At 51.9% G+C, this 21,447-nt stretch overlaps 1 protein-coding gene across 1 annotated transcript in view; it reads left to right on the forward strand.

The window, feature by feature from the left end:
• The window catches only part of PTPN3 (protein tyrosine phosphatase non-receptor type 3), a 106,184-nt gene that overhangs the window by 77,801 nt on the left and 6,936 nt on the right, over nt 1–21,447 (forward strand). The window contains exons 19-23 of the mRNA XM_062207787.1: nt 593–753; nt 11,964–12,054; nt 12,298–12,359; nt 13,729–13,875; nt 21,286–21,414. Of these exons, the coding sequence (XP_062063771.1) occupies nt 593–753; nt 11,964–12,054; nt 12,298–12,359; nt 13,729–13,875; nt 21,286–21,414 (590 nt within the window). The remainder of the gene's footprint in view (nt 1–592; nt 754–11,963; nt 12,055–12,297; nt 12,360–13,728; nt 13,876–21,285; nt 21,415–21,447) is intronic.

The following is a 21,447-nucleotide window of genomic DNA, read 5'->3' on the forward strand; positions in this document are numbered from 1 at the left end:
AGGCCAGACACAATGATCAACACAAACATCAGCCTGCTAGAGATGTATTGAATTTCAGGTCGTGCCTGCAGTAGTCTTGGCGTTAGCAGGAAGGTAGAATTGGGCCCGGGCAGAGACCAGAACCCAAGCAGTCCCTTGTGGGATGCAGGCGTCTCAACCGGGGTCCCTGGTAGACCAGATCTCTGCCCCCGAGAATTCCCCATCTTCAGGGTACAAGTGAAAAGGACCCGAGGAAGAAGAGGATGGGAGTGAGGGGGATGGTGGGAAAATGGCAGGCCAGGGGAGCAGATGGAGGAGGGGCTGCTGTCAGAACGTTCTCTCCCCCTCCTTTCCTTTGGCAAAATCCTGTGCGTGCTAAACACCCTCATTTAAAACTAACCAGAAAGATTAGCTCATGGTCCGTGTAATTAGCATGCATTGAGCCTTTTCCCCGGCAAGTAGTGCCTTTGGTGAAAATGATTACCGTGTGCTTAATCAGTTAATAAGGTGTTCCAAGCCCTCTGCACCCTGGCACCCTAAGGGCAGGCTTGTGAGGGAAGCGGGGAGCCCCTGTGTGGATCCCAGGCCAGACGCCCCGTCTCGTGCCTTGCAGCCATGCACAGGTTTGCGGAGATCAGATCTGAAGATGAACTGAGCCAGCTCTTCCCCGAGACCATCTTCCCCGTGTGTCCCGAGGGAGCAGGCACGCTCGAGGGCTCCATGGACCTGCTAAAGAAGGGCCTTGAGAGCGGCACGGTGCTGATCCAGTTTGAGGTAAGAGGCTCCCAGGGCCACTGCTGTGCACCTGCTGGTGTGACCCGCTGGGGGGCGCGGCAAAGACACGGCCCTGGTCACAGTGCAACCCACTGTGTGTTTCGCAGACCTCCAACTGGCAGCTGAGCTGCAAGGAGGCCCCAGGAGGCCTGCTCTCATGGTGGGGTCGCAGGGTTGGGGGGCAGAACACGACAGGCGGCTGCTGTCAGGCCCAGAGCATCAGCACAGTGAGCGGGCCTGGCAAGCCGAGGCCAGGACCCCCACCCACCGCTGAACTCTGCCTCACCCTGGTGCTGTGGTGCGTTTGGTCGTCATGGAGAGACGCGGCAGCAGCCAGGGAGGAGGGCCCAGGAGCATCCAGAGCTGCCAACACAGGAAGCGCCCAGCTCGGCTCAGCTCGGCTCAGCTCGGCGTTGGAGGCCAGGCAGGGCTGGGGCAGGAGCCGGTTCTCCGGGCCCACTGGCTGCACTCGGGAATCAGGGGCTATTAGGGCAGAGCCTATGGCCCCCCTCCCAAGGCTCCTGGAACCCTGTAAGCCAAAGGGAAACCCCGTCCTTCCAGGAGGGACCCAGAGTGCCCGGATGAAGGCTTGACAGAGGCCAGCACAGACGTACAAAACCAGGTCTATTCTCCATTGGGTTTCACAGAGCAGAGTCAGAACAGTGTGTTCGCTTCCAGGTTTGTGCACAGGTAGAAGAAAGCACAGTGCTTTCCTGCGCTAATAGGTAGAAACACAGCTCAGACGAGCCTGAAACAGGCAGGCGTGAGGAGCAGCGAGGTGCGCAGTCTGGCTTCGTGAGTTACAGAGGAGAGGCTCAGAGAGGATTAGAAAACCGAGGTGGAGCAAGCCTCCGTTCATTCGCGAGAAAACCCTACAAAGGGGGGCGAGACAGAGGCAGAACCAGGAAACGCGGTGGACGTGCGTGACCGCAGACTGCTCTGGAACGACACGCTTGGTGTGGACAGGGAAAGGCAGAAAGCGGGGCGTGGAGGAAGGGCTGCTTTGGCAGCAGCGTCAGTCACAGGATGCGACTCGGCACCAGGGCAGTGTTCATGGAGCCGCAGCAGAGAGCAGAAACCCCGCAGGTGGCAAAGTCTGCGCCCGCCACCCCTCTCCGCCCGCGCTCGGCGAAGCAGTAGGGAACTGTAACCTTTTCCCTTGACAAATAACAGCACAAAGTAAATTGGGATCTTGTAGAAACGAAATCTGGATGAGAGGATGGCGGCGATACAATTAATTGTGTAGCAGCACTGCTGTATACCAGATATTATATTCTGCAAAGCGAAATAGCCCTTGCCCCCCCCCCCCCACCCTGCAGCCACATAAAGGTGGTCTCTGGCCTTGCCTCACAAAATTAGCACTGAAACACCCATTTTGTGAATATATTTATTTGCATTTGATTTGAAAAGCAGAGACAGACAAAGAGTGCTTTTCCACCCACTGGTCCACTCCCCAAATGCCTGCAACAGCAGAACTGGGCCAAGCTGAAGCCAGGAGCCTGAGCTCTACCTTGGTCTCCCACATGGGTGGCAGGGACCCAAGCCCTTGACCATTGCTGCTGCTTCCCAGAGTGTGCGTTAGCAGGGAGTTGCAATTGGAAGTAGGGCCAGGACTGAAACCTGGGCACTCCAGTGTAGGACACAGCCATGCCAAGCAGTGTCTTAACCACTGTGCCAAATGCCTGCCCTGAAATACACGTGTCTGACAACAGAAATGCATTACCATTTTTAAACACACTGTAAAATAACTGAAAGGAAGAACTTAAAGCAGGCTGTATCAGTTTTACTCATCTTTTAGTATTACGGGGACATGAAAGGGGAGAGGCACGGTGGAGTCATTTACTCATTCATTCATTCATTCATGTAGCGAGTGTATCCTAGGTCTTCACCATGTGCTCAACACTGGATCCTGAAAATGAGGGACGGAGGGAGGGGGTCTTCTGGCCCTAAGCAGTGAGCAGTGTAATTTTTTATATCTTCAGTAGGATGTATCCTAAGACTCAGAAACAACTGTAGACCAAGAGAGGGCAAGAGTTTACTGTACAGAATGAGATGGGTCTGGAGGGTGGTTGGGAAGGCCATGGCCAGTCCACAGGGTGTCAGGTAGTAGCAGCAGGAGTGACGACCCAAGTCTCTTAACCCAGGGAGAACGGTTTCCAGTTGATCAGATGGTCCACAAGGAGGCGCTGTGATCCCTCGTGAAGAGCAAACTCCAAGCCTGTGCCTGCAGGGCCCCACATGGCCCCTGGCCGGGCAGGGCTCCGCTTTCCTGTGTCTCGCATATGGGAAACCCCCATAGGATTGCCCTTGGAAAGTGTTCTCAGAATTTCTTTTTGAAAGAAGTTTCAAAGGACTTCGAAGTTCCCACCTTATTCCCTACCGGTGCTCAGAGCAGTGCTTCTCAATGGGTGGCCCTCCAACCGCAGGCGTGGAAATCACCTGGGGTGGCCACAGCTACTGATCAGCCGCACTGGGACAGGACCCAGACCCTGGGCCTTTGAGCAAGGTCTCCGGAGGTCTTGATGGCCACGGCAAGGCGACGTCTGTGCCAGCAGCATTGCCCTACTGCTGCCCACATGGAGCAACAACCAGGGGAACAGACAACGTTCATGCTTCAGGGTTAAATTTCAGGATGTCCACAGTCCCTTCGTGTGTTCTGTACATCTCCTGGAGATTCCGTACGAAGCCCCTCTTTTTCAGTAACCTTGTTTGTAGAATCGCAAAATCCAGAGGAGAGAGAAAGCAGGCCTGCTCAGTGATGGAGCTGGCGGGTCCCCAGGGCCACGGGCTGTGTGTCTTCCCTCACTGCCCTCTGCCGAGAAAGGCTGGCTAAGTGTAGCGTTGTAGGACCGGCCCCGCCGCAGAGGGGGAGCAGCATCCCCCACGGCTGCCGGAGCAGAGGGGTCCACCGGCAAGCATGACACTGACAGCAGAGGAAAGCTTGCATGAGCACCGCCTGCGCCCAGGGCTCTCAAGGGCACCGCCTGGTGTGATTTCAGCCCAGCCCTGGTGGGTGCTGTGGCTGTCCCTATTCTAGAGACAAGGGAACAGGGTCTCGGGTGAAGCAACCTGCCCAGGACCCTCCAGCAGGTGGCAAAGCCTGCCGGGAGCCCAGGCAGCCGAGCCCACACCACCGTAACCTTTGGAAACTGCTGGCTGCCTTTGACCTTGAATGTTGTTACTAGCACACTGCAACGTCCAAGCTCGGAAAGACCTGGGGAGCAGCCAAGCTGCACAGAGCCGACGCTTGAGGTCCTGGCTCTGCCCTGGCCCCTGCACTCTGTCCCTTCAGTCGCTCCTGTGATGAGGTAGCCCTGGCGTTCCCATCTATACGTTGGGTATCTCCCAGGTTGACTATCAGGGATCAATGAGATAAATATCAAATGTGTTGTCTGTCACATGACCAGAACTCCCTCAAAAACATTAGCTGTATAGAGACTCTGAGAGCCTTAGCAAGCGTGCCCCAGTCTCCACACAGGAAGTGGTGGCGTCGGGCTGGCTGTGGAGCCCTGGGCTGTCTGACTCCCAAGCCCCCGGCTCTGTGGTTCTCCACCCGTTCCTCCAGGCCCCGTGGTGGAGGGTGGGCAGCTTGGCAGGCCGGAGGGAGGGAGTCCTAGCTCAGGACAGGAGCTGGCAGGAGGCGCTGGTCCCCTGCAGGTGGGGCAGCCAGGCTGCAGGTGGATCCCCTCCCGCAGTGAAGAGCCGCCTTCCTGCAGACTTGCTCGCAAGCAGTTTTTCATTAAGGGAATTCCCTCCTCCCTCCCGTGGCTTTCAGTAAACAACTGCCGATGTGTTCCAGAAAGCATTTGGTCCCAGCTGTAATAAAATCACATTTAACAGCAAGCGTTTCTGGAGCACGTTGGAATCTACTGAGTAGGTTTCACATATGTTGCCTCGGAGACGCTCCTAGCAGCTCCATGAAATAGGTATGGGCCGCATTCCTGCGGTCATTCTTTTACTTTTTATTTATTTTAAGATTTATTTATTTACCTGAAGGGCAGAGTTACAGAGAGAAGGACAGAGATCTTGCATCTGCTGGTTCACTGGTTCACCCTTCCACATGACTGCTACAGCCAGGACTGAGCTAGGCCAGAACCAAGAGCTTCTTCAGGGTCTCCCATGTGGGTCTCAGGGGCCCAAGCCCACTGCTTTCCCAGGCACATTAGCAAGGAGCTGAATCAGAAGTGGAGCAGCCTGGACTTAGAATCGCATATGGGATGCCGGCGCCACAGGCAGCGGCTTAACCTACTGCACCACAGTGCCGGCCCCAGGATCATTTCTTTCAGAGAAGGGGAAGATGAAGACAGTACGCGGAGGGGTTTGTCCAGTGTGACACGGCTCATCGCAGATGGAGCTAGAATTGCCCAGGACACTCTGGTCCCCACTGCAGCACGACTGGCTCTTCCCCAGCCTCCAAGGTGGCCGTGTCTCCAGGAGCAATGCTGTGTAAGCGACTTCAGCATGGGCGGTTTGGCAGCATTTGAGATTGGCCTCAAACTGCCTAAATGCCTCCCTTTGCTGAGCCAGGCTGGGGAGTTCCTCTTTCCGTGTGTAAAGGAGCAGACTCACGGGTCCACACTGGCTCCAAGTCCGTGGTCGCCTCCAGGATGCTGCTTCTCTCAGGACTGTGTCAGTTCAGCCACAGGTTCCTGTCCTGGCTGGGGGTCTCCTGGGACTTACTCTCTGATCTCCCCGAGGTGGTGAGGGAAAGAGGCATCCATTTGGCATAGACTCGCTGGATAAAGGCTGAGTAATGATAACTCGGCCTGAACTTGAGAACCAGCAAAGGACCTGTGCCCATTCTCACCCAGGGACCAGGTGACACACAGCTTTCCTTCTCCCAGCCCACTATTCATTAACAACCTCATTGGAGACCTGTGGAGTTCAGCTGATGGCAAATACCATATCGATGGATTGGAGTGGCAGCGACAGGTCACAGGAGGTCATGCCAAGCTCAGATACCTTCACCTCTTCGTTTCGGCACCAGCCATCTTTACCAAAACGGAAGCCCTCTTCTCACTCCTGGCACCCATTTTCCCTTGACTTCTCCCACACAGCCCATTGTGGAAAATAACCATCAGTGTCCAAACAAGTGACTCACTGGCTCCTGGGACAGCTGTAAAAGTTGCATTTGGAAGGGCAAAGGTAGCTCAAAGCATGGTGACAGGTCTCAGTTGACGTATGTAGGAATTCACAAGAGTGATTATAGCTTCAATGTCAGAACCGATCCCTAAAAACGCATTTTAAAAAAAGAAACAAAAAACCTAGTCTTCCAGATAATCAGTACAATGTGTTGAACCACATGGTAGAGACTGGGGCCTGGATGACCGGGTGTGCAGCCTGTGTATTTCACACACCAGCAACCCCCTCTTGAAGGAGGTGCTGCCCCAACCTGCTGTGCAGCTACCTGAGAAAGGCACTTGGCCAGAACGCTTGGGAAGTGTCCCAGTAATAGGATATGCATCTAGGCCACGCCTTGAACGTAACATGGCAATACAGGAGGTCCCCCAGGTACCAGCAGCTGCCTCCGGTTGGCACACCCTGACAGGGAGGGGACATCAAGGCTCCCCTTCAGACTGCACCCGTGACCTCTCACCTGGTCAGGTACAAAAGAAAAGAGGTGTCCCCAGCAGGTATGAGCTGTCCACAGATACAGACCTGTTGATCCGTCTACCAAGTCAGATGAGGAAAACAAGCTCCCAGGACTGTTGGGGAATGAGTCACCCTTAGCTTAGTTACGTGGCACCATGCCAAAGCAGCAGCTGCTGTCCCGTGTCCTGCTCTGTTTATGTGGTCTACACCCTTCACAACAGCACACTCCATCATTCTTTTACAAGTGTTTCTTGTGCACCTACTATGTGCTGGCCTAGGGGTTACAGCGGATGGTCACAGCTGTGTTGAAAGTCATTGGCTTCAAGTGGATGCCGGGTTCTTGTTGAGGGCGTGAGAGGGAGTGATGCTGCTGTATGCTGTCGTCTTACCCAGGGCCCCCTCAGCTTCCATTCCCTGTTGTGCCCTGCCTTTTTCCTATTTCTTCGCCTTTTTCCGTGTCCTCAGCCGGGAATTTTTCAGGAAGAACCCCGTGTCATCGGCACATACATTTGAGCAGTGCTCCCTTTGCCTTGCTGTGCCTGTCCCCACCGGTGTGCTCTGGGTGGAGCCAACCTGGTATCTATCTCGAGCCCACATCCGGGGTATGGGCCAGCGTTTCCTGTCTTGAGTTTTGCTGAGAAGAGGGAGAGGTTCAGGTCCTTTCCTGGTGCCTCCCCCTACTGGCAGAGATGGAAACTGGAAACTGGAAAGCCTTCTGCTCCACCCCGCCTCCTGTGGCGGGCAGAGTGCCCCGGTGACCTTAGCACTGTAACTTACATATGGTTGTTCCTTAGCAACCCTTCTCAGCTGCTCTTCCTGTAACTCCCCCTCCGTCGCAGGGCTTGCTGGAACTGCACTCCCTTTGGGTGAGGACAAAGCGAGTCAGGACACAGAAGTTCATCATTTTCCATAAAACTTAAGTGACTTTATTACCTTGTCCCTGTGACCCTGCCTCTCAGCCCCTGGGTTGCTCCACTCTAGGCCAGAATTGAAGGTTCTGTGACTGGAAGCTCTTGCCCGCCTTACTTACCTTCAGCCCACGACTAACTGAAGCAAACTGTATGGTGCCAAGGAATTGTTCTTTTAAAGCCTTGAGTCAAATTCCTGCCAGTAGCGCAAAATTGGAACTCATTCTCCTGCATTCCAAACCCCTCCACAAAGATATAACCCATGCTCCCGACATGTGTCCTGTTCCTGACACATATCCGTGTTCTAAACACATGTCCTTGTTCCTGACATGTATCCATGTTCCCGACATGTGTCCCTGTTCCTGACATGTACCTGTGTTCTCAACACCCACCCATGTTTCCAGCATATCGCTTTCCATTCTGTGCCTCCCCCTTCTTGGAACAGAGTTTTTATACCCAGCACACGAAGCAGCCCACAGGGCGGGTCAAAGAGTTGATCAATTAAAGGAATGAAACCGTATGGATCCGCTTTCCACTGAATTGCTTCAGTCCTAGTCAGTGTCAGCCTTTGCGAAGCAGATGTGAAAATGAACAAGTAGCCTTGACAAAAGCCAAAGAAATCTTTGCTTTAGTTTGTTCACCTATTTGTCAAAATTTTGCCTTTTTAAGTTTATTTAGACTTCCTTTGTTGTATTTCTGTTTTTTCTACCATTTCAATTTAAAAGATAATCTTACTGTAAACATTTATAAATAACCAAAGTAAAATGAGTAGTCCCCCTCCAGTTTCTTCATTTTTGTTATAATTTACAAGCAACGATTTAGGGTTTACCCTTCCATACTTGTCCCAGTGCTCACGCAAATATATTTTATGCATACATAAGTTCATACACAGTGCACACACATAGGATTGTGTGTGTACATACATCCCCATACCTCCATAAATCAGGTCATTATCACAAATGAAGGCAAGTCAAAAACTTCATGGGGGGCTGTGGTGTAGTGGGTAAGGCCGTGGCCTGCATTGTCAGCATCCCATATGGGTGCCGATTCAAGCCCCGGCTACTCCACTTCTGGTCCAGCTCTCTGCTGTGGCCTGGGAAGGCAGTGGAGGATAGCCCAAGTCCTTGGGCCCCTGTACCCATGTGGGAGACTCGGAGGAGGCTCCTAGCTCCTGGCTCTTGGCTCCTGGCTTCAGATCAGCTCAGCTCCGGCCGTTGAGGCCATCTAGGGAGTGAACCAGCAGGTAGAAGACCGTTCTCTCTGTCTATAACTCTGACTTTCAAATAAATACAATCTTTTTAAAAAATTATTTATCTAATTGAAAGAGTTGGAGAGACAGAGAAAGAGAAAATCTCTCATTCACTGGTCCACTCACCAGATGGCTACAGTGGTCAGAGCCAGGAGCCTCTTCCAAGTCTCCAACATGGATGGTAGAGACCCAGACACTTGGCTTGTCTTCCACTGCTTTTCCCAGGCCATTAGCAGGGAGCTAGATCAGAAGTGGAACAACTAGAATACAAACCGGTGGCATACGCTGGTGCTGCAGGTGGCAGCTTTGCCTGCTACACCACAACACCAACCCCTTCACAGAATTCTGTGGCATAACTGTACCATGATTTAAATCAGCACTCTTACTGGGGAGTATTCAGGCTGTGTGCAGGTTTGTGGTGTTCTTCAGGTAAATATTTTGCCACAAATATGCCTCCTTGACACATATCTTTATACAGTTCTGTTGGATAATGGCCAGAGCGTGCACATTTTAAATGTTGAAACGTTGCCCTGGTGCTTTATTTTTCTAATTTATTTCAGTACTCTGCAATCCAAACCACAGATTGCTGCTGAGATACATTTAAAATCGTACAGTATGGTAATTAAAGTCTTTTGCTAGATGTATTTTTTTTTTCTGCTAGGCCATCTTATACTGATTGCATTTACATTTTTTTGTTATTTGATGGCAGGGGTGGGGATCTCTTTTTACCTCTACTTCAGCTTTGCTGGTGATGTTCACCTAATTGAATTTCACCTCTGTGCAGTTACTCAGATAGAACCGAAGTGCCATTTAGGTCAATTTGACTGACTCGGATGTCCTCCTTCTGCAAGAGCCAAACCAAAACCTCTAATAAATCATGAGTTTATTTCTAGAATGAGCTCACTGAGTCTGTTGTTTAAGAAGTTATTCAGTGGCTACTTGATTGTTGTGAACTGAAACTGTAAAGATGATCAGTAGCTGCGCTCCTAGGAAGTTTGGAAATTCCAAACACCTGGCAAATGTGTAAAATCCAGCACAATTATTATGACCCCCAAAGCTCCATGTTCATTCTGTGCACTTTGTTTAATAAGAGAAAAACAGACTAAAACAGAAACCAGCTTATAAAACAATACTGTGTACAAAAGTAATTCTCAGCTTCCCTATTTAGATCACAAAGACTGGTTAAAATAAAGACGTTGACCCCAGTGTGGGGGATTAGCCGCTGTCACACATCACCGCAGGGCAACGTGAAGCCCCATACCAAAGCCCTTAAAAAGTGTGCTTTGGGGGCCGGCACCGTGGCTCAACAGGCTAATCCTCCGCCTAGCGGCGCCGGCACACCAGGTTCTAGTCCCGGTCGGGGCGCCGGATTCTGTCCCAGTTGCCCCTCTTCCAGGCCAGCTCTCTGCTATGACCCAGGTGCTTGGGCCCTGCACCCCATGGGAGACCAGGAGAAGCACCTGGCTCCTGGCTTCGGATCAGCGCGATGCGCCCGCCGCAGTGCGCCGGCCGTGGTGGCCATTGGAGGGTGAACCAAAGGCAAAGGAAGACCTTTCTCTCTCTCTCACTATCCACTCTGCCTGTCAAAAAAAAAAAAGAATTAAGGATATTTATACACTGTGGGACTTGTCATATTGGAAATTTATGGAACAATAAAATAAGAATTTCTCAGATTTTTAAGATCTATGATTTATTTATTTGAGGAACAGAGAGATCTCCCACCCACTGGTTCTTTCCCTTCAAATGTACACAACAGCCCAGGGCTGAGCCAGGCCAAAGACTGGAGCTGGGAACACAGTCCAGGCCTCCCATGTGGGTGCCAGGGACCTAGTTTTTGAGGTATTGTCGCTGCTTCCCAGTGTCTGCATTGAAAGGAAGCTAGAACTGTGAGCTGAGAATTGAACCCAGGCACTCTGATAGGGGATGCAGGTGACCAAGTGACACTGAGCACTAGGCCAAACACTCACTCCTCTTTGACTTACAAACATTTTCTAAGGAGCACCTGTTATCTTTTAGGACACTTGGGTTCCATTGAACATAGTATAAGCTGTTCCAACATGGAGTTCAGTCTCACTTGTTATTTTTAAAAATACAGTATGTATACGTGTCATGTTCACATACATACTTGTATACTTGCATATACATGCATGCACAGGAAAACTACAAAAATACTTGAAAATATTATCTCAAGATTATGAAATTATGAATCATCTTTTTTATACAAGCTTGAATTCTCCCAAATTTTATGCAAAACAAAAAAATAGGTCCCTTTCAACATTGAAAAAAAAATTTATGTTTTTAAATTCCCAGGAAGCTAATAAAAACTGCTGGTAAAGGGAGCTTACCTGTTTTGAAGTGAGAGAAGCACTGTAACAGAGAGAAAAGGCAAGTGTGGGAGTCAGAGTGAGATCGCCCCTGCTTCGTGACCTTGAGCAGAACACTGAACCCCTGGCTCTCACTTGCAAAATCAGAGCATCGTTAATATGGGGCTGCTGTGAAAACCGTGTCAGATACCGCACCGACGTGGCTCGTCTGTGCTTGTAGCTATGCAGAGACTGTACTATGCAAATGTTCTTGGCTGTGAATGCTTATATAAGGAGCTCCTTCTAGAAGTCTGTGGTGTGCGGGGATCAATGTTCTTACTGTGGCACTGTCCTGAGACAGTGAATGAAATGCTCCTGCTCTTAGGCAGAAACTGTGGTTCACCCATTCAGCTGGAGGGAAGGGGTTTTAGGCTAATTAAAATGATTTAATTTTGAGTCAGAAATTTCTCCACTTGCTTTCAGCGTTTGTCAAATTGTCATAAAAATAAGGTTTTACTTACCACGATCTGTGATGTGACTCAGGCTCATTTCTGTGACTTTCTTTCCTTCCAAAGCTTCTCAAATTAAAAAACAAATTATTAGGTCATTTAGTTGCTTTCTCAAGGAATCATGGGATTTCCTAGGGCTGGCATTGTGGCGTAGCAGGTAAAGCTGTCGCCTGCGACACCAGCATCTCATATGGGAGCCAGCTTGAGTCCCAGCTGCTCCAGTTCCAATCCAGCTCCCTGCTAATGCACCTAGGAAAGCAGCAGAGATGGCTGAGGTGCTTGGGCCCCTGCACCCACACGGGAGACCCAGAGGAAGCTCCTGACTCCTGGCTTCAGCCTGGCCCAGCCCTAGCCATTGTGACCATTTGGAGAATCAACCAATGGATGGAAGATATTCATTCTGTCTCTCCCTCCCTCTCTCTGTCTTTCTCTCTGTATAACTCTGCTTTTCCAATAAATAAATCTTTTATTAAAAGAAAAAAAGAATTTCCTATTGGGAAGGTTTTCTTTTACTGTGCAGCACACGATCAGTTAGAACGTGAAGATTTGGGTGCCATAGAGGGCAAACCTGACGGTTAAAGGTTAATTCTCACCCCTTCTCCAGAGCTGGTTTTTGCAATGATTGTTTACTTCTTTCTTTGTCATACAGCAACTCTACAGGAAGAAACCAGGTTTGGCCATCACATGTGCAAAGCTGCCTCCAAATGTGGACAAAAACCGCTACAAAGATGTGCTGCCTTGTGAGTATCCTACCCAGAAATAACGCCTCCCTTTTTGAAACAGATCGTCTGGCCTTCCAGAGGGGCCCCAGCGTGTCTGTAAGCACCCCCGTCTGTGTCTGCGTCGGAGCCAGCCGTTGGGAGTCTGAGCAGTTCGGAAACAGTGTTTATGCTAATGAGGCAGGGCCGGGAAGCAAACTCTTGTTTACTTGGTTTGATAAAAATAACACCCGGGATCATGGTAAAATTTTCTCTCTCCCACAGATGACGCCACCCGGGTATTGTTGCAGGGAAGTGAGGATTATATCAACGCAAGCTATGTGAATGTAAGTTGGGGCTCTGGGTGATGCTGGCGTGCGGGCTGCTTTGTGGCTGGCAGAGCGCTCTCCTGTTCACTGCCTCCCTCAGGCACAACTACCACACAGGGAAGGCAGGAAAGTTTGATCTCACAGGGAGGAGACCAAGGGTCAGAGAGAGAGGTTAAGTAACTGGAGAAGTCACAGAAGGTGGGGCCAAAACTCATGCCGTCTCTTCTTGTTAATCTATATTATTTTATTTGAAAGGCACACAGAGAGAGAGATCTTCCATCTACTGGTTCATTCCCCACATCCCCGCAACAGCCAGGGGCTGGGCCAGGCTGAAACCAGGAGCTGGGAACTCAATCCGGGTGTCTCCCATGTAGGCATCAGACAGAGACCCAAGTACTTCTGTCCTCACCACTGCCTCCCAGGGTTCACAACAGCAGGAAGCTGGAATTGAGAGTGGAGCCTGGACTTGAACCCAGGCACTCTCGTGTGGGATGCGAGCACCCCAGGTTGCATCTTCACTATCGTGCCAAGTGCCCGCCCTCATTCTGTTTAACTGCTGTCTGTCCATGGTGCTTCTGTGCCAGGCTGCTGCCGTTTAGGCATTTGTCTTTGCCAGTGGTGTGTTTGTATGCCTCTGTGTTTTTCCCAGGTTATTAGCGTCACCCTGCCAAACAGGAAAAGTAAAACCTCCGCTGCAGCTGTAAGAAGTGCAGCATAGCTCGGGGCCGTTGTGGCACAGCGACCCCCGATTCCTATATGATCCAGCTTCTGATCCAGCTCCCCGCTGATGCACCTGGGAGACAGTGGAAGGTGGCCCCGTGCTTGGCTGTTGCCACCCAACTGGAGACCCAATTGAGTTCCAGGTTCCTGGCTTTGGCCTAGTCCAGCCCTGGCTGTTGTGGCCATTTTGGGAGTGAACCAGCAGATGGAAGATCTCTCTCTCTCTTTCTCTCTCTCTCTTCCTCTCTCTCTCTCTCTCTCTCTCTGTAACTCTTGCCTTTCAAATAAATATTTTTTTTTAAATCCAGCACAGGGAAAGATGTGGGATTGAGGGTTGGTATGTACTGCTGAATATGCAACTGTCTAATATTGTTCATATTTAGGGTAGAGCAGTAAAACACACTTAAAGTCTTCTGCCATCTTGCAGGTATAAATCTGGGTTTTGCCTGCTCAGTATCTTAAAGACCTAATGCTAGCATTATGGTCAAATATTTTCAAGGATCTGTAGAAATAACGTTCTCTTTGATCTTTTTTGGAATTGATATGCTATGACTTGACAAAGAGATTTTTTGGTGTGATGTCAGTCAGCAAGCAGCAGAGTTGAAAGTGCACCTCCCTGCCGACCCCGCGGCAGTCACAGACGAACGCCTCCCCCATTTCTTGCCAGATGGAAATCCCCAGCGCTCACCTCGTGAACAAGTACATCGCCACTCAGGGACCCCTGCCACATACCTGTGCGCACTTCTGGCAGGTCGTCTGGGACCAGAAGCTGTCGCTCATCGTCATGTTGACAACACTCACAGAGCGAGGGCGGGTAAGTGGCTCGATTTCCAATTCAAGTGTGGACAGTGTCACACTGTGCCCTGTGGAACCAGCATCAAGGGCTGGAAAGGAATATCTGAAGTGTCTCAGGGTCCAAGCTCTATGTGACCTCTTAATCTCCTGTATGGAGCTGCTGATAGACTCCCTCAGTGATGGGAAACTCAGCACCCCTACCAGCTCCTGGCATGGATCCATTCTAACAAACCTCGGGGTGGGGGGGTTGGCGTGAGGGGGTAGATCCATTCTAACAAACCAAAGGCAGTGCCCCTTGCCTTTGAGCTCACCTGCCCCAGAATCCCCTGTATTGACTGTGGCCTCACCCACACAGCACAAGTACTGGTCCTGAAAGAGCAGTATGTGTGCCAGGTTCATAGAAGCCCTAAGAAGGAGGAGAAATTACATTACCCTACCGTTTTCCATAGGATCAGATCACTAACTCTGTGACAGTCAATACATAAAGGATGCCTATATCATGAACCCCCTGACTTCTGGGTACATCTGGATCTCTTCATTTAGAAATACATTCCAAAATCAAATACAGATTAACCTTGAACAGTCCACTTGAATGATCTGTGTGCCACTCTGCCCATATCCCTTGCTCAGTATGTAATAAATACCAAATGCATATTAAAAATCAGAACATATGGAAATTGGAATGGATAGTTTGTTTTTGAGAACAACCTACCCTCTCACTAAGTGTCAGAGGGAGAAAAGGAGGGGGAGAGAGAGAGGGAGAGAGCGATCTTCCATCTGCTGGGTCAGTCCCCAAATGGCTGGGGCTAGGCCAGGTGGAAGCCAAGTACCAGGAACTCCTTCTGGGTCTCCCATGTGAGTGGCAGGGCCCCAAGCACTTGGGCCACCTTGCTGTGCTTTCCCAGGAGCGTGAGCAGGGAGCTGGATCTGAAGCAGAGCAGCCGGCACTCAGACCAGCACACCACTATGGGAAGCTGGTGTCCAGGTTGCAGCTTAGCCCGCTGTGCCACAAAGCTGACCCCTGACAAAGGGCTTTTAAATGCATTGTCCCAGACGGTTGTTCCCAGTTCTGCTGAAACACTTGCAGGGTCCATCCTGTGAGTGCTCTGCTCTAATTTTTTTTTAAGATTTGTTTTATTTATTTGAAAGAGTTACAGAGATAGATCTTCCGTCTACTAGTTCTCACTCACTCCCCAAATTTCCACACAGCTAGGGCTGGGCCAGACCAAAGCCAGGAGCTTCTTTTAAGTCTCGCACATAGGTTCAGGGGCCCAAGTACTTGGGCCATCTGCTGCTGCTTTTCCTAGGCTGTTAGCAGGTAGCTCAATCGGTAGTGGAACAGCCAGTGCTCATATGGAATACTGGCATCACACATGGCGGCCTTACCTGCTATGCCACAACACCAGCCCCCATCAGCTTTATTTTGTAAAATAATTCATCCTTACGGTGAGCTGAAATGCCTGTTGCTTTGAACCTCCACCCCACCTAGTTCTGCTGCATGGAAGACACAGAATAAGTCACTCTCTTCTATGCAATGACCCTTTAGTTGTCTGAAGATAACCTTGGCTCCACTAAGCTTGCAGTCAGCAGAAGTGGTGTGGTATTTGTCTTTGTATTGCCACGGAGTCAGTTTTCCCCATTTTGCAGTCATTCCCTTGACTCTTGGAGCTGCCATACAGCAGAGCCAGACTATGTGGATTGAAAATATGGTTCTTCTTGAGTGAGTTGCATAAACCTCTCCATCCCCTCCTGTTTGTAAAATGGGGACGGTAACAGTACCCACCTGGGGAGTTCATGAAGACTGGGAGGATACCTATAGAAAGCGTAGAGATTGCACATTGCGTAGCGAGAGTTTGGCAAATGTGGTTTGTGTCATCATCATCATGCCTGATGGGGTACAGCCCTCACATCTGGCCGTCAGACAGCCCTGGGGGGTCTTCCGGACTTCCTGTGTGGTCTCTGTGTGGTTGTCACTCCCAGATCTCATCCGTGTCTCTTCTCCTCACATAGATGACTGATAAAAAGGTGTTAACGTCCCCAGGAGGCAGTAGAAACCTCCTTGGAGAATGCTGGTGGGGAGAGGCGCTGAGGACAGCCGAGGAGCAGCCCCTCATGCTCACAGCTCTGCTGTCATTGCTGGGTCTACACAGTCACTGTGCGCAGCTGTCAGAGACGAGGCTGCTGTCATTGCTGGGTCTACACAGTTGCTGTGCGTGATTGTCAGAGACGAAGCTGGAATCTCCACCCAGCAGCTCTGCAGCGTCACCTCCTCTCTCTCCAGAAGCCTCATTGGTGTCTGCCTGGGGTTTTTGTCTGTGTGCATGAATTTTTTTGAAAAATTTGTTTCTAGTAGGAAATGAAGTCACTTGGATCCTTTTTGAGCTTAGGGAACACTGGTCAGCTCACAGTGCTGTTCTCTCCATTTTTCTAAGGTGCTTGTGGTGATCTGGCTCCCTAGGGTCGGGGGTGAGAAGGCAGACCCCAAAGATGCTACCCGTGTGGCTCTCTCTGTAAATTGCGATATTGGTGGCATCCATCTCATGGGACTCCAGGGGAACTGACTGAGTTGACACAGTAGCCTTCTTGGAAGAGTGCTGAGTGCACAGTAAATACTCTACATAAAAGTTAGCTCGTAGTAACAATAATAATGATTTCTGTGCCACCTTAGTCATTTTTACCAGAACTGTACTATTTTGTTTTATCCTAACATTATTCATTATCTTCCTTTAAATTGACTCAAATTGTTTTCTTTTGCTCTAATGAATTGCCTTTGAGCAGTATTGTGGGAGTCAGCTCTTTGCTACTTTAACTGCAATAGCTGGGAGGAGCACTTCAGGAGGGAAGAAGGTTTATTTCGGCTTACACTCTTGGAGGCCTACCATCGAGGATCTGGCTGCCCCTTTGAGACACCTGCTGAGGCTGGAGGACAGCCTAGATGTCCTAGGGATGATCCCTTGGGAAGCCAGGAGGCAGCGAGAAACCACAAGCATGCTAGGCTTGGAGACCAACCCTCCTGTGGGAACTCCTGTCAGACAAAGCCCCCAGAACCTAAAGACCTCCCACTAAGCCCACTCCCCTTGATTAGATCACATCTCCACCACCACCACCCCAAGCTGCTGGCGTTCATCCATTAACTGTCAGCCTAAGAATTGAGGGTGTGGATGTCTGCCTGAGTCTGGGGAGCCAAATCCCCTTTCAGACCATACAGGAGGCGTGTGTAGAAATACAGGGACCATAGAACAATGTCATCAAATCCTAAGTACTCTTTCCTGCCTTCCAGGCTGTGAACCTGAGGCTCGTTGATGCTATACAGTTAGGGAAGCAATGCTAAAACTGTCCTAGGTCCACATCCAGGCTTTCTGTCCACGCACAGTCAGAAATACCGTATGAAGATGGCATCAACTCCCTGCCATGGAGTTCCATGTTGTTTAAAGCAAACCCAGCCTTCTCCTGATGCACCCCTGGCCTCGCCTCCCGCTCTGCAGGCCCTGGACTACGTAGACGTCAGGTCTGCTGCCTTGTCCTTTCTCAGAGCCACGCTGTACTCACCTTCCGCGGGTCCCTTACCCTGTCACTGCTGGCGGCCTGAGGCTCGGAAACAATTCATGGAGGTGCCACATTGCTGTCTCCAATAGTCTTTGAGTTCGTGATGCAGTGGCTCTGAGCCGATAGCTGATCCGTGCAGGCATCTCGGCACTGCCTCGCCTGCCTGTCCGTGTTGGGCTTCTCGTTCCCTTTGTTCCCTTTCCAGCTGGAAGGTCATTCTGCTCTCGAGCAAAGGGGCCCATACGAACGGTGTGTTGTCCTACAGCTGGCGCCAGGTGATCTGCCCCGGGCCGCAGCCCCTGACTTTCCCTCATTCACTTGTTCCAGCTCTGGAGAAAAGGCTCCTTCTTCCATCTCTCTCCCGCTGCCCTTGCAGGCGCTGCCGCTCCTGGCTGGTGCTGCTCACGGCTCCTCCTCTCCTTTGTTGGTGTCCACTCTGAACCTGAGCTCATCTGAGGTCCCCGTGTGACCCGCTGGGTCTCTTTGTTTCCCATTCATTTAGTCCCTGCTGGACTCCTTCCAGCTGCTTCCATGAGTTTCCTGCACAAGAGATTCCCATCTCCCAGGAGGCCTAGCATTTCCGTCACCATCTCTGGCCCTGGGAACTTAACTCTCTTGTTTATCAGGTGTTAGAAACCTGTTCTTCTGATATCCAGGGTGCCTGTTCCTGCCTCTCCTATTGTTGACTCTTGGGTGGCCAGAAGTCTCTGTCCTGTCCTCATCACCACCTACCAGCTCCTCCGGATTGGAGTTGGTCACCGCAGGCCAGCTGCTTGGCCCCTTTTGCTTTCCTTTTTCTGTTTTATCTCTTTGAGAGGTGAGAGACAGAGGTCTCCCAGTCGCCGGTTCAAATGCCTGCAGCAGCAGGAGCTGGGCCAGAACACAACCCAGGTCCCCAGGTGGATGACACGGACTCATCTACTTGAACCATCACCTGCTGCCTCCCAGGGCGCACGTTAGCAGGAAGCTGGAATCCTGAGTAGAGCCAGACTCTCACCCAGGCCCTCGGACGTGAGAAGTGGGCTTCCCAACTGGCATCTTAACCGCTAGGCCAAACAGCTACCCTGCGGCTACACCGCCTTTTGTTAAGAGATGGACTTTTAAAAGGATGTCCAGTGGCATGGGACTTGGCAGCAGGCACGTGGCTGCCAGAGTCCCCCCGCCCTACTGTGAGCCACGCTCATGTCTGTGAGTGCAGAGACCTTGGAAGCCCTGCACAGCCCAGGGGCCAGTGAGCCTGTCCCCCAGCAAGGACACTTTGATTCTTGTCTTTTCCATTCCTGCCCAGAATGTGTTTTCGTTACGCTCTCCCTTGAGGCTCATACTATAGGTGTAACTTTTCCACTGAAAAAGCCAATCTCGTTGTGGACATCACAGTGCAGCAGGTTAAGCGGCATCCCACACTGGAGTGCCTGGGCCAAGTCCCGCCTCTGCTTCCCATCCACCTTCCTGGGAGGAAGCAGATGATGACCCAAACACAGGTCCCAGCCACCCTTGTAGGAGACCTGGAAGCAGTTCCTGGCTCCTGGCTTCAGCCTGGTCCAGCCCCAGCTGTCACAGGCACTTTGGGAGTGAACCAACAGATGAAAGGGCTGTCACTCTGCCTCCCAACGGATGGATAGAGAGAGAGAGAGAGAGAGGGAGAGATACCTCCCCTGCCATCAGAGCTGTCTCTTTAGCCGTACATGAACAACATGGACATTCTTCCTTCTTGGCCTGCCAGTCATCGTAGACACTGGGCTTGGGGCTCAGAGGAGGCATTGATTCTGAGACTTTTGCTTTTACCTGTTTGGCCTTGGACGGGGACTCCAGGCCTCCCTGGCTGCTCACTGGAAAGGCAGTGGGAAGGCCTGCCTTTCGGGGCTGTCGGGGGTTAGGAATGAGGTGCCCAGCACCTGGCACCTGTCCCACAGTGGGCGTTCCCCATGGGGCAGTGCCTGCATCTCTGACCTCCTCGTCCCACCAGGTCAGAGGCACATGGATTTGCTACCTATGCCATGGCAGGGTCCCCCAGTGGCCGTGAGAATTCGTGCGGATGGCGGGAGGTGTGGGCAGTGCGAAGCTCCAGCCGCTCCCTTGCTCTCATTTCTGGCGAAAGGCACCATGTGTGGTGCGCTGCTCACACACGGGCTGAGGCTTCTCCCTAGGGAACTGGTCTCTGAGCCAGGTTCCGTCCAGCCCTCTGCGGGATCCAGCAGATGACAGATCTGGGCACTGAGCCCCTCCATTTCCTGAACCCCAAACCCACCTGCTGACTTGCTGATGGGACACGTGTCCTCACCTACAAAGTGCCCAGAGTGGAAGCCCCCCGGCCACAGGTGCACACAGACAGGGCCTGTCCCCTAGCCCACCACCCTGGCCAGGGGCATACGTGTCCACCCAGGCACCCACGCCAGGAATCTAGAGTCAGCCTTGGCTCCTGTCTTCCCTTCAGAGTTGGTCTGTAGAACCGATGAGCCAGGAGTGACACTCAGAGTCTCCACGGAACCCCCAGTGCTCAGATCCAAATGGACCCCAATCTAGATTTGAGCAGAGGTAGAGAGAGGGCTGGGTTCTGGTCAGATTCACCGTAGGAGGAAGACATTTTGGGGGTGCAGGTAACTGTAGCTCTGCCTTCAGGTTGAATACTCCAGAGACTGTCTACTTCCGCTTACCCTTGGGGCAAGGTTGATGCCTCCTGTACAGACGAGGGGCACTGGGCTGCTGGGGTCTGTGGCCTCTGCCTTCGCTTCTGTAGACGACAACCCCCTCCCATCCACGCAGAGTGAGGAAATGGCTTCTAACCAAATCCCCCATGTTGCGTGTGTCCAAGCAGTTCTCAGCGCCAGCTTTGCAGGGGCACATGTCCATTTCACGCAGTCGCCGTGGCCTTTGAAAGTAAGGCTGGAGAGTGTCGCTTATACCCCCTTTCTGCTGAAAACAGACGGGACTTTTACTTCAGTTGGTGCCACTCAGCTTGGGGGGGGAACTTTTTTTTTTTTTTTTTTAATTGAGTCAGAATTTGAGTGACAGAAACTAGGATGAGATGGGCAGCCCAGCCCTGGATTTTGCCTCAACACCAGAGGCAGGGCTAAGAGGACTATGGACCAAGCTGCAGGGTTTGGAAAGGGGGATTAGCTCACGGCGGGCAGGGATGGGATCTGTCAATCAGCCCTGCTGTGCCATGCGCCACGGAAGCCCTGTACAGGGCCTGGGCAGGTCGCTCAGTACCCCGAGCACTACTGCTGGCTGGAGAGAAGTGTATGAATGTGTACGAGGGCCTAGGGGGCGCCCTCGGGTGCAGAGAGAGCACAGCAGTTCACAGCCAGCCTCACCTGGCTTTCTGTGGAATCTCTGCACCGGAAGCAGCCACAGCGGTCGCCCTTGACCCCAGCCCACAGTGTGTCGCCGCTGCACACCGGCATGTCCACCCACTGATGCGTCCGTGGGCCAGGGCTGTCCCACTCCTCCAGGGGACAGCTGTGAGCAGGCAGAGGTGGAGTGATTTGCTCATGGTCCTAGGCTGACAAGGAAGGCAGGAAGTGGCTGCTGCAGAGCTGTGTGTGCTTTTGTCGCAGGTGCCCCACAGCCTCCTGCCTTCAGAGGGTGGGGCAAGGCCCCCGGGCAGGAGGGGCTGTTGAGAGCAGCCCGGGGCCGGGAAGCTGGGACAGAGATTCAGCCTGTGCTGACCGGGGAGCCCTGGCCTGCTGCGCCCCGCTTTATCCAAAGAGGGGAAGGAGGGTCCTCTGTCCCCAGTCCGGAGTGTACACAAAGCAGACAGGCCTGCAATCACAGTAGCGGGGTCTGTGCGAAAGGACTCTGGCTGAACCCCAGAACAGCCTACCCAGCCAGGTGCTCCCATGCCCCTCCCGCACGGGACTAACTCGCCCTGGGTTCCCTGCAGACCAAATGTCACCAGTACTGGCCTGACCCCCCCGACGTCGCGGACCATGGCGTCTTCCACATCCAGTGCCAGTCGGAGGACTGCACCATCGCCTACGTGTCCCGAGAAATGCTGGTCACGAACACCGAGGTGAGCTGGGGCGCGGGGGTGGGCAGGTGCACG

This window comes from Lepus europaeus, chromosome 12 (genome assembly GCF_033115175.1).
Source record: "Lepus europaeus isolate LE1 chromosome 12, mLepTim1.pri, whole genome shotgun sequence".
Taxonomy (NCBI): domain Eukaryota; kingdom Metazoa; phylum Chordata; class Mammalia; order Lagomorpha; family Leporidae; genus Lepus; species Lepus europaeus.